Genomic DNA, 12,289 nt, shown 5'->3' on the forward strand with positions numbered 1-12,289 from the left:
TATCTGTTCCACAGCTTCTGTTCATCTGTGGTGGACATCTGGACTGCTTCCATGTCCTAGCTGTTGTAGATAGTGTTGAGGTAAACATTGGGACACCTGTGTCTTTTTCGGTTATGGGTTCTCAGGGCATGTGCCTGGTGGTAGGATTGTTAGGTCACATGGTAGTTTCAGTCTTAGTGTTTTAAGGACTTTCCATAGTGGCTGTATCAGTTACATGCCCACCAACAGTGGAAGAGGGTTCCCTTTTCTCCACACGCTCTCCAGCATTTATTGCTCATAGATTTTTTTTTGATGATGGCCCTTCTGACTGATGGGAGGAGATATCTCATTGCAGTTTTGACTTGCATTTCACTAATGATGAGTGATGTTGAGCATCTTTTCATGTGTTTATTAGCCATCTGTTTGTCTTCTTTGGAGAAATGTTTGTTTAGGTCTTCTGCCCACTTTTCGATTGGGCTGTTTGTTTCTGGTATTGAGCTGCATGAGCTGCTTGTCTATTTTGGAGATTAATCCTTTGTCAGTTATTTCATTTGCCATTATTTTCTTCCATTCTGAGTGTTGTCTTTTCACTTTGTTTGTAGTTTCCTTTCCCATGCAAAAACTTTCAAGTTTAATTAGGTCTTATTTGTTAATTTTTTTTCCCCCATTACTCCAGGAGGTGGGTAGTAGAGGATCTTGCTGTGACTTATGTCATAGAGTGTTCTGCCTTTGTTTTCCTCTAAGAGTTTATAGTTTGTGGTCTTAGATTTAAATCTTTAATCCATTTTCAGTTTGTCTGTATATGATTGTTAGGAAATAGTCTAATTTCATTCTTTTACACATAGCTGTCCAATTTTCCCAGTACTGCTTATTGGAGAGACTGTCTTTTTGCCTTTGTATATTTTTGCCTCCTTTGTCAAGGATAAGGTGCCCATAAGTGTGTGGGTTTATCTTTGGGCTTTCTATCTTGTTGCATAGGTGTATATTTCTGTTTTTTTGTGCCTGTACCATACTGTCTTGATGACTGTAGCTTTGTAGTATAGTCTAAAGTCAGAAAGATTGATTCCTCCAGCTCCATTCTTCTTTCTCAAGATTGCTTTGGCTATTCAGGGGTCTCTTGTGTTTCCATACGAATTGTGAAGTTTTTTGTTCTAGCTCTGTGAAAAATGCCATTGGTAATTTGATAGCAATTGCACTGAGTCTGTAGATTGCTTTTGGTAGTCTATTCATTTTCACAATATTGATTCTTCCAACCCAGGAACATGGAATATCTCTCCATCTGTTTTTGTTGTCTTTGATTTCTTTCATCAGTGTCTTATCATTTTTTTTGTATACAGCTCTTTTGTCTCCTTAAGCAGGTTTATTCCCAAGAACTTTGTCCTTTTTGTTGCAATGGTAAATGGGATCGATTCCTTAATTTTTGATGCTTTGAAACTGTGGTGCTGGAGAAGACTCTTGAGAGTCCCTTGGATAGCAAGGAGATCAAACCAGTCATTCCTAAAGGAAACCAACACTGAATGTTCATTGGAAGGACTGATGCTGACCCTGAAGCTCCAAGGAATACTTTGGTTATGTTGTGCGAAGAGCTGACTCATTGGAAAAGACCCTGATGTTGGGAAAGACTGAGTGCTGGAGGAGAATGGGGCTATAGAGGATGACATAGGTGGATGGCATCATTGACTCAGTGAACATGAGTTTGAGCAAACCTCAGGAGATAGTGAAGGCATGCTGTTCTTCATGGGGTTGCAAAGCGTCAGATGCAACTTAGCAAGTGAACAACAACAGCTGCATGTGGGTCATCCACAGGAGTTTGCTCCTGTGGCTGCCCTGGAGGACTTGGGTCTGCCCCAGTGAGTACCAGGTATGGAGGTGACCCAACTGCTTGGATAGCAGGGACCCTGGTAGTGCCAAGTACAGAGGGGATCTGGCAACCACAGGCACAAGAGATGTGGGACCCTTAGGATTTTTTTCTAGCCTCTGGAAACTGTGGCCCAGTAAGGACTGAGCGTGGAGGTGGCGCAGCTGCTTGGATTGTAGGGAGTCTGGCAGTGCCAAGTGTGTAGGGATGCCAGCAGACTTAGGTGCAGGAACTATGGTACTAGTAGAGTCTTTTTCTAGCCTCTGGTATCTGGTGTTCAAAGGTCCTTCTCTAATGCTTACTGCATCAGGCACTTAAAGGGCCACCCTCTCTGGGGTCTTTATTGGTCAGCTGCTTGTGGTGGAATATGGGGGGACAGAGGCTATAGTGATGGCTCCACCCTCTGTGAGTGACTCAGAAGTATTGCCTTGACTCCATCATTGCCCAGCTTTCTTCCAAAGGCATTCACCACTGCAGTCTTCTCCCTCATGTCCCCTTGGGCCATCTCCTTGCAGTCAACAGTATACTTTGCCATGAGATTGCACTCCAACCCATAAGCTCCTGCTCTCAGCCACCATGCATTCCAGGGGACTTCTGTCCCTTTCCAGGGTATGTAGGACTGTGGTGAGGATTGGCTTTGTGGATCTCACTCCATTCACACTGTCACAGGTCAGCTGCTGCACTCTCCCAACGGCCTCAAATGCTACCCCTCTGTCCCAAACAGTTGCTCTAATGTATCCATCTGACCCCTGCTCCAGTTCCCCCAGCCCCTGAGTGCAGGTCCAGTCCTGCTTACTCTCCTCTTTTTCCCTGCCTTCCTTCATTCTACTGAGTTTTGCTTGGATTTATAATTCCTTTCTGGTGGTCAGGGGCTCCTGTCAGCTCTTAGCTGGTGTTCTGCAAGATCTTCTTGTATCTGAATGTGTTTTCTTGATGCATCAGTGGAGAAAGATGTACTCCATGTCCACCTACTCTTCTGCTATCTTGTCTCCTCTCCGTATTAAGTCTTGATATTATAGGTCTGCCTACCTTCATCATCTTCAGAATTGTTTGACCTATTCTTAGCTCTTGACATTTCCATAGGAATTTTAGAGTCAGATGTACTCCATTTATATCTTTGGTTGTGTCTGGCTTCCTTTTCAGGGCTGCTGTTTGCTGTGTCAGAGTAAAATCAAGCTGCATGGGTGGTGTCTTCGAGTTTAATAGTTCTTCTGATCATTGAACTTCTCTCTGCAGCTGATTGCTTGCATGTTTTGTTTTCTTTTTTTTCTTCTTCTCCTTCCCTTTCTTCTTGTCCTCTTTTTCTTGTGGCTATTTTATAGAATATCTACAATTATTTTTTGACAGAAGAAAAAGTAGTATAGTGAGGAGAGAAGGCAATTAACAGAGAATGTATAAAGCAAAAGGAACAAATCTCTGATAGGTTGCTGGGACATTCTAGATATTTTTCTGGACATATATAACTGTGTTCATGAAAAAATTGGACGTATACAACTGATTTCATAAAAGAAAAAAAAGTTGGTCATATGCAAGCTGGTCTGTAGTTGGCTTTATTTCATTTAGTATTTAAAGGGCGTTCTTCTGTAGAGCTAACTCATTCCTTTTGATGACTGCATTATATGTGTATATAGTAATGTAACCAATTTCCTACTTGTAGATATCTACCTACTTTTTGAAGCTCAGCTCCTCATTGGCAGAGTGGAGCTGTGCAGTTTATTTTCCATCTCCCTAATATCTTCCCTCTTATTCTTTTCAAGGAGTATTACTGGGGTTCTGCCAAGACTGTTCGTATTTACTTTTCAGGGTCACTGGCACATAACTTTGTTAGATGGAAAGAGTGGACAGTTAACCTAGTGCACAGTTAACCTTGGTATAAATTCTTCAATTTGGTGCTATCTGTATTTTACTAAAAAGACATACTTGCAGGGTTTTTGTTTTCGTTTTGTTTTTAATGTATAGTGTTCTGGAGGAGAGTGCCAGTGCTGTAGTGCTGGAAGTAGCAGCCAAACTGAAGAGTTAAGAAACGAACAAGTTTGAGAAAATGGAGATTTTCTTAAGTAGCTCATTGCTACACACTTGATTATGAGAAGTTAGGGGAGCAAGTGAGGCAGTTCTTGGCATTTTGGTTTTTATTGATATACTTTTTGAAAGAAGTTGAAGTTGGGTTTCTATGCTATGTAATTTGTCCTTTTCTTAATCTCCTAGCCTCCACCAGGTAATGTGAAAATGCCTAACGTACCCAGTACACAGCCAGCAATAATGAAGCCAACAGAAGAACATCCAGCTTATACACAGATTGCAAAGGTTAGTTCATGTTACATGTGTTAATTCATATGGGAAATTACAATATCAATAACATTTGCTTTCAGAGCAAAATATTTCTTTATATAGTATTCCTTATTATTTAATTTTATTGGAATATAGTTGATTTATCCTTCTTGTTTAATTTTTAACTCACTTTTGAAGCTGGGTTAGTAGTTTCTCAGCCTTGTAATACTCATACCTCATTTTTAAAGTACTGATTTGCTTTACTCCATTATTAGCAGTTATTGAATTCCTGTCATCTTGGTGTATAACTTGTGTAGTGAAATTTTTATTGCTTTTGGTCTCACTTTTTAATACACAATTCCATTACAGTAACAATGATAAGATCAGATAGATATTATTGGAAGAGAGTTAGGATGGCTAAGCAAAGTATATTGGTAGTCAATAGAAGGTGGCAGAAATACCAAGAAAAAAGATGAATAAGATGCCTGGTATTACATAAAGGCAGATGGAGTTATAAACCCGAATTTCTTAACCATATCTTCCTTGTAGCTCATTGTCTTGTAAAATATAATGTATTATATGGTATTCTTGCGCTGGGAACCTTGGGTGCCATTTAATCCAGTTTGTAAGCGCTAAATTCAGTCGCCCTTTTCTCCATTTGTCCCTTTTCCTCATCTGTTCTGTCTCTGTCCCTCATTTGAATTTAGCCATGGTTCCCCTTAATTTCATTTTCCCAATTACCTTAGGATTATAACTTCTCTTACTGAGAGAATTTTTTCTTGTCCTAATGGGCCCAACATTCCTATTGAGGGTTTTCATAACCAGAAGGCCAAACTGGGCCAAATAGTTCCATAATATTTTCTAAAACTGTAATCTTCAGTGAATTCCTATAATGTGGAGTAGTAGTTGAATTAAGTTTCTAGCATAGTAGAGAAGTAGGAGTATAGTAGAAGCAGAAATATTACTTTATTTTCTACTCCTGACAGCATGTTCCCTTATTTTCTGTTTAGGAACATGCCTTGGCCCAAGCTGAACTTCTTAAGCGCCAGGAAGAACTAGAAAGAAAAGCAGCGGAGTTAGACCGTCGAGAACGAGAAATGCAGAACCTCAGTCAACATGGTAGTGTCCAGAGATGTTTGAAATAAAAATGACTTAACCTCTTTAATAGACCTGCACCAGCTCTAGGTCATTCGGTTTGTAGATAAAATTCTACCCTGTTATTCTACCAAGGAGCTCAGACATGGCAGATTTCCTACTTGATACTCTGTAGTTCTCTGATCTTGGCTGATTTGCAATGTTTTAATAGATTAGAACAGTGTTAGACTCTTCACAAGTGAATGAAAATATGGTTTTACTTTATTGTAAATCAGGAGCCTTTCATTCTGCACTTGGACCTTCAGCTGGGTCTACTGAAGCTTTGTGAGTACTTAGGAGTATACCCTATGTTTTGACTGCATTTAGCTGGTAACTTCTGGTTTATTCAGACCAATTTCAAGTTAATCTGCCTCTGTCCTCACAAGTATATCTATATATGTCAAACCAAGTTTAAAAAATAACACCTATGGTAACTCTCGGAAGCTTGGGTATTTTGATGGTGCCAAATAAGTAACTTCCCTGGTGGTTCAGTGGTAAAGAATCCGTGTGCCAATGCAGGAGATGTGGATTTGATTCCTGCATCAGGAAGATCCCCTGGAGAAGGAAAAATCCCATGGACAGAGGAGCCTGGTGGGCTACAGTCCATCAGGTCTCAAATGAGTTGGACACAACTTAGCAGACACAGCAACAGCAAAGAAATAAGTAAGAGGTGAATCGATTATTTGATGTGAAATCCATTTAGGCTGTGACTGCCAAAGATCAGTGAGTTCAAAGGAGTAGCTTAGGGAGAACTAGAAAGTCTCTGGATACGAAGGGATGAGAGAGCTAGACAAATTACTGTGAGTATGTCTGGATAGTTATGGCATGACAATGTTAGAGTGATAATATACTACCTGTTTTTTCTTTATCTTAGAATATATAAGTCTAGGGCCTCATGTCATATATCTTTGCCTTTTCATACTAAAAAAGCTATGACAATTAAAAAGCAGAGACATTACTTTGCCAACAAAGGTCCATCTAGTCAAAGCTATGGTTATTCCAGTAGTCATGCATGGATGTGAGAGTTGGACCATAAAGAAGGCTGAGCACCGAAGAATTGATGCTTTTAAACTGTGGTGTTGGAGGAGACTCTTGAGAATCCCTTGGACTGCAAGGAGATCCAACCAGTTAATCCTAAAGGAAATCAACCCTGAATATTCCTTGGAAGGACTGATGCTAAAGCTCTGATACACCTGATGTGAAGAGCTGTCTCTTTAGAAAAGACCCTGATGCTGGGAAAGATGGAAGGCAGGAGGAGAAGGGGATGACAGAGGACGAGATGGTTGGCAGAGGACAGGATGGATGGCATCATCGACTCAATGGACATGAGTTTGAGCAAGCTCTGGGTGATGGTGGACAGGGAAGCCTGGCATGCCACAGCCCATGGAGTTGGAGAGTTGGACATGACTGAGTGACTGAATAGCGACAAGGGCCTCATAAGGACACATTTATCCTGGGCCGTTTCTCACTTGCAACATCAGAGACAGCATCTGTGAAAGGAGGAACTAAAAGTTTAATTGAGAGCAGTGTTTCTAAAATTAATGTAACAAAAATCTGTCCTGTTCCCTTAACTTTGACTAATACAAATTGCTTCTATGAGAGATGTTTTAGTAAATGAAATAGTAATGAAGTGTGAGAAATTAAGGGACTTGCTGTATGTTATACATTTAAGTCCTTTTCATCTGTTAACTCATTTCATCCTCAGTACAATTATAGGAAGGGTGGTAAGTTGTTCTCACTTTACAAATGTAGAAACAGAGTCTTCAGGAGGTTGAGTAAGTTGTTCAGGGTCTCCTAGACAATAGATGTGTAGGTGTTTCTAGTTTCAGAGCCTCTGTTCTTTACTACTCTTCTCAGCTTCTCAAGTAGTATGAGACTTGTATGAGAGATGTGTGAACTATATAAAGTTTGAAAGGAGTGATAAAACAGTGGAGGCATGTTGGGAAGAATCAGAAATAGAGGATGCTTTTTTTCCACTATGAAAATTTTCCTGATCTATGAAAAAGTATGTAAAATCTAATTTATGAGTGTGGGATATGATATGTAAAATGAGAAAATGGCCTTTAGGTGCTGTTTTTACTTTTTGTTTTCAATGTTTTGACTTAATTTTAGTTTTTTATCTCCCCACTCTCGCCGCCACTTCCCAAGCCCTATTTTTGGTCTAATTTCTTTTTATAGACACATTTTTTCTCCTTACAATTGGAATTTTTTTCTCTAGGTTTTTGAAGGTGCTGTAATTCCTTAACTTCTTTCTCATGATTGTTTCATGTAGTTTTCACATATTTTTATGCTTTTCTTACATCTCTTCTTTTGACAACTTTTTCCAGACTTGGGAGATTTCCAGATTTGATTCTTTGGTATTAGTTAGCTTGTGTTTCTTCATGGAGTTAACAGAAGAAAACTCAAAAGTTTAAAAGCAGGTTTTGCCTCTCTATGTGGGTTAGGAATTATATTTAAAGATTGTAGATACAGAGGAGGAAATGGTAGAGACTTAAAATCTGCATGGGTTTCATGTGAGAGCCAGAGTCTTGGGACTTTGAAATAAATCTCTTTTTAGGGAAGAGTCACAGCATATGTCCCTATGCCCTTTTTTTCTTTTCTTGTTTCAACTTACATAAGTGGTATGGTATGACACTGGAAAATTATTTTACCATCTAATTGATATTCTGGGAAAATTTTTAAAAACAGAAAGCTTGGTTTTCAGAGTTGTAGGAATGTAGATATTACAGTGTTATATTTTTAAACTCCTATTAAAAGAATAGATAATGTTCTTTATTATGAAACAAATTACATGCAAAAAGAATTGCAATATTTGTACTTATATAAATAACTTCCTTTTTTTTTAATTTGCAGGCAGAAAAAACAATTGGCCACCTCTTCCTGACAACTTTCCTGTGGGCCCTTGTTTTTATCAGGATTTTTCTGTAGATATCCCTGTAGAATTCCAAAAAACAGTAAAGATTATGTACTACTTATGGATGTGTGAGTATAGAATAAATTATATATTTGTTTGAAAGTGTTTATATTTTATTGTCAAAAATCTACTTTTAAAAAACTCATATATTAAGGTAGCATCATTAATTGGTCCTTTCCTGTAGATATTTTAAATTTGAGTGACACATATATATAGTTACTTCAGAATTGTGCAGTATGTGGTGGTCTAAGTTCTTATCTGAGGAAGGTCTATGTACTGAGAACTGGCATTCTTTTGAGGAAGGGACTTCCCTATCATATGGTGGAATTTTGCAATGATCCTTTTTCTCTGAAAAATCTTATCTAGGTAATAATCCTTTGAAATAATTATTCATAGTATTTTATGCAAATGAAAGCTGTAAAGCATTATGACTATCTTATAAAAGGGCATAAACTGTTGAAATATTATAAATTATTTCTCTTCGAGCTTTGAGCACTATTTACTGTTCACTTTCAGATGGAGAGGAACACTTTATTATTGAAAGTGCTGAATTAATACGGATATTTCATTAAATAGAACAGTAGGACATACATTTTAGGCTGTGATGTTCACAATACTTCGGATATAATTACAGCACATGGAATATTAAAACTAAATGTCAAGCTGTTACCAGTTTTTGTGTGTACACAGAATTCCCACTTATTGTTTTATTTTTATTCCAAACAGCAGTCTCAGCCCCATTTAACATCGTTGTTTTGGTAGGAGAGGTAGCTGCCATGACTTCTTACTTGCGCAACTGCTGAGTTAATGAATGCATTGTGGAGTATATTCTTGTTGGAGAAAATTTGTGTGTTCTTGTTGTATGGTTAAGGAGCCTCTCTCCACCAAATATATGAAATCATTTTCCTAAAAATCTTTCAGCAGCATTGCGAGGTTGCTTTGGAATGTGAGAAGCGATTCCTTATGGATAGTACATGTTTAACTCTTGATTTTAGTTTCTTTTGAGATTATGTTGTCAATCTGACTTCTTTGGTTAATCCTGAGTGTCAGTAGTGTTACATATTTTTATTAAAGGTTTTGATTCCATATCTGTCCATACTAACAACTCATATTTTATTTAATCAATGTATCATTAAATATATGCAGATTAAAATAATTGGGCTTCCCTGGTGGCTCAGACGGTAAAGAATCCATTTGCAATGTGGAAGACCTGGGCTTGATCCCTGGGTTGGGAAGATCTCCTGGAGGAGGGCATGGCAACCCACTCCAGTAGTCTTGCCTGGAGAATCCCGATGGACAGAGGAGCCTGGTGGGCTACAGTGCATGGGGTCGCACAGAGTCAGACACGACTGAGTGACTAAGCACAGCACAAAATAATTCTTTTCTTAATTGGCAGAAATTAGCCTAGCATTTTAAGTATAAGTTCTTTGACTTATTAGTGAAAAAATATATTTTAGATAGGGGAGATGGGTGTTGGAAGAAAATTCTATAGGGAATTCGGTAAATATAGATTGAATGGGGAAGATGATGAATTTTAACCGAATAGTTAACTGCTTTACAAGTGCTAATTGTTTCAAAATAGGTCTGTTTTGTCCTAGTTACATATAACTTTCTGAGGTTCTTACGAATAACATAGTTGGCTATAGTTTTTCCCAACCCTGTTCAATTGGCAGATCTGTATTCAAAGAGAGCTTAAGATTCCATCCAGTTAAGGTTCTGATTTGAAAAAACATTATCTGCAACAAAGTACGATCTAGTGCTAACTTAGTAATGTCTCTCAATTTCATAAGATATAGGCTGTTTTAGTAAGTTATTTTCAAGAAGTATCATCTTGTTACTGATTTTGGAGTTGACTAATGCTTTCACACTGTAATGGGCTTCCCTGTTAGCTTAGTTGGTAAAGAATCTGCCTGCAATGCAGGAGATCCTGGTTCAGTTCCTGGGTTGGGAAGATCCGCTGGAGAAGGGATACGCTACCCACTCCATTATTCTTGGGCTTCCTTTGAGGCTCAGCTGGTAAAGAATCCACCTGCAATGCAGGAGATGTGAGTTTGATCCTTGGGTTGGGAAGATCGCCTGGAGAAGGGAAAGGCTACCCACTCCAATATTCTGGCCTGGAGAATATTATCACACTGTAACAATAATTCTAACAAGAGATAACACTTATCCAGGATTTACTTTGTGTGAAGCACAGAGCTAATCACTGTATATATATTACATTATTAAATCTTAACCACACTATGAAGCAGGTACTATATTATCTAGTTTTATAGTTTGAGAAACTAAAGCTTAGAGAATCTGAGCTAACTTGCCCAAGATTACTCAGCAAGTAAAGTTGGAGTTGGATGGCTTGATTCTAGATCCCAGAGTTTAGATTTCCATGTTATGCCACCTACAAGGTACCAAAATAAAGAAGTAATTTACATTTTAAACTCAAATATTATGAAGATATGCTTTCAATGGTACTTTTCTTGAGGCAAGTAATCTCTGTAAAGGAACAGAAGCAATTAGAAATACCAATATGAAATGAATCTCAACCTCTTTTTGACTATATTCTTGAATTTAAAGAAGAAAAAGAAAATTTAAAAACATCAGCTACGTTAAAGACCATTTATTGAAAAAGATAATATACTGTCCTAAAATTGTTTATTTTAGGTATCTATATTGTAATGCAGGACTTAGCAAGAAGAATATTCCAATGATGGTTGCAAATTTAGGTCCACTAATACCAGATTTGAGTGCTTAATAAAGCAAATTGAAATTTTATAAGGAGGAGGAGCATTCAACTTGGGAATCATATAAACAAAATGGCCTAAAATTTTCTTAAGTATTTTACCCGCAATCGGAATCCATCAAGTGGACTGAAGTTGGATTGAAATTAACAACATAGAATCGTGCATTTCACTTTACCTAGATCTTCTGTGTGTTTCTTTGGTCTCTGTGTAAGAGGACTGATTGTTTAGTAAGTAGACCTACATATTTTACTCTTCATTGGGATACAAATGAATGACTTACTGATCATAGTTGCTGGTTACTATGAAAACATATAGAAAAAATTTTAATAGATTACACAAAATTTAATTGATATTTTAATCTATTATGAAAAGAATTTTTGTGAGCTTTAAAATACACATACTGTGGATTCATTTCAATATTTGGCAAAACCAATACAATATTGTAAAGTTTAAAAAAAAAATACACATACCGGTATATTCTGTCTTTTTTTCTTAAACAGATTAGGGGATAAACCTTAAAAAGTTACTTCTTTAGAGGCTGAAATTTGACTTAATGTTCTGAACATTTATAATGGTTTTAGGCAGTTGGTTTCCATTTAATATTACAGAATAATATCACACTATCTCAAATTCTGTTTTTAAGCCCTTAACAGAACTACTTTTATTTTGAGGCCAAGGATTTTGAGTAAATTTATTATAAGCTAGCTTTCATGACTTAGGAATCCTAATGGGAATAACTAAGAGTCTTTCCTGTGTGGTAGAATGGGATGGAATTTTAAAGCTGGAAGGGCTTGTGCCCTTCTCGAGTTGAAAACCTGAAATGCACTGAGGCTGCTTAGCTCAGTATATGTCACTCGAACCCACGTATTTTCATTCTTCCTCTGGGGCTCGCTCTCCTTCCCTAGCATTTGTGTATTTATCTGGTTGTTAGATAAAGGCAAATTTAGAGGCACCCTGGAATGTGTTTATGTCTTACTTCATTAACTATCAATTTTTTGATTAATAATTTAAAGAAGTTTTAAAGTTTTTTTTAATGTATGTTGAAAATGTATTTTTGAAATTTATACTCACTAGGTTTTCCATTTGTTGTTTTTAATTAAGGTAGTAGTTTGTTAACATTTTTACTGTACTGATAATTTACATTAAACAGTACTTTAACTTTTGTTTTTTTTTTTTTTTTTTATTTCTTAAAAAAAAATTTTTTTTTTTAAAAAATAAATTTTTATAAAAAAGCCTGTGAATAAATTTTTTAAAAAATCCTTTAAAAAAGTTACTAATTATAGATGTTAGATGTTAGATATTCTTAGATGTTACTCAGATTTTTGGGTTTTGGTCCATCAGGCAAAGCAATTATTAAGATTATAGGAAGAGTTTGCCAAGATCTATTTGTATTAACAAAAA

At 37.1% G+C, this 12,289-nt stretch overlaps 1 protein-coding gene across 5 annotated transcripts in view; it reads left to right on the top strand.

Annotated features, from left to right (window-relative positions):
* The window catches only part of SCAMP1 (secretory carrier membrane protein 1), a 151,560-nt gene that overhangs the window by 72,010 nt on the left and 67,261 nt on the right, over positions 1 to 12,289 (top strand). For all 5 annotated transcript variants that reach the window (XM_070377255.1, XM_070377254.1, XM_005899713.2 and 2 more), the window contains 3 exons: positions 4,043 to 4,141; positions 5,116 to 5,224; positions 8,093 to 8,221. In XM_070377255.1, the coding sequence (XP_070233356.1) occupies positions 4,064 to 4,141; positions 5,116 to 5,224; positions 8,093 to 8,221 (316 nt within the window). In that variant the 5' untranslated portion in view covers positions 4,043 to 4,063. The remainder of the gene's footprint in view (positions 1 to 4,042; positions 4,142 to 5,115; positions 5,225 to 8,092; positions 8,222 to 12,289) is intronic.

Source organism: Bos mutus, chromosome 10 (assembly GCF_027580195.1).
Source record: "Bos mutus isolate GX-2022 chromosome 10, NWIPB_WYAK_1.1, whole genome shotgun sequence".
In the NCBI taxonomy this organism is placed as follows: Eukaryota; Metazoa; Chordata; class Mammalia; order Artiodactyla; family Bovidae; genus Bos; species Bos mutus.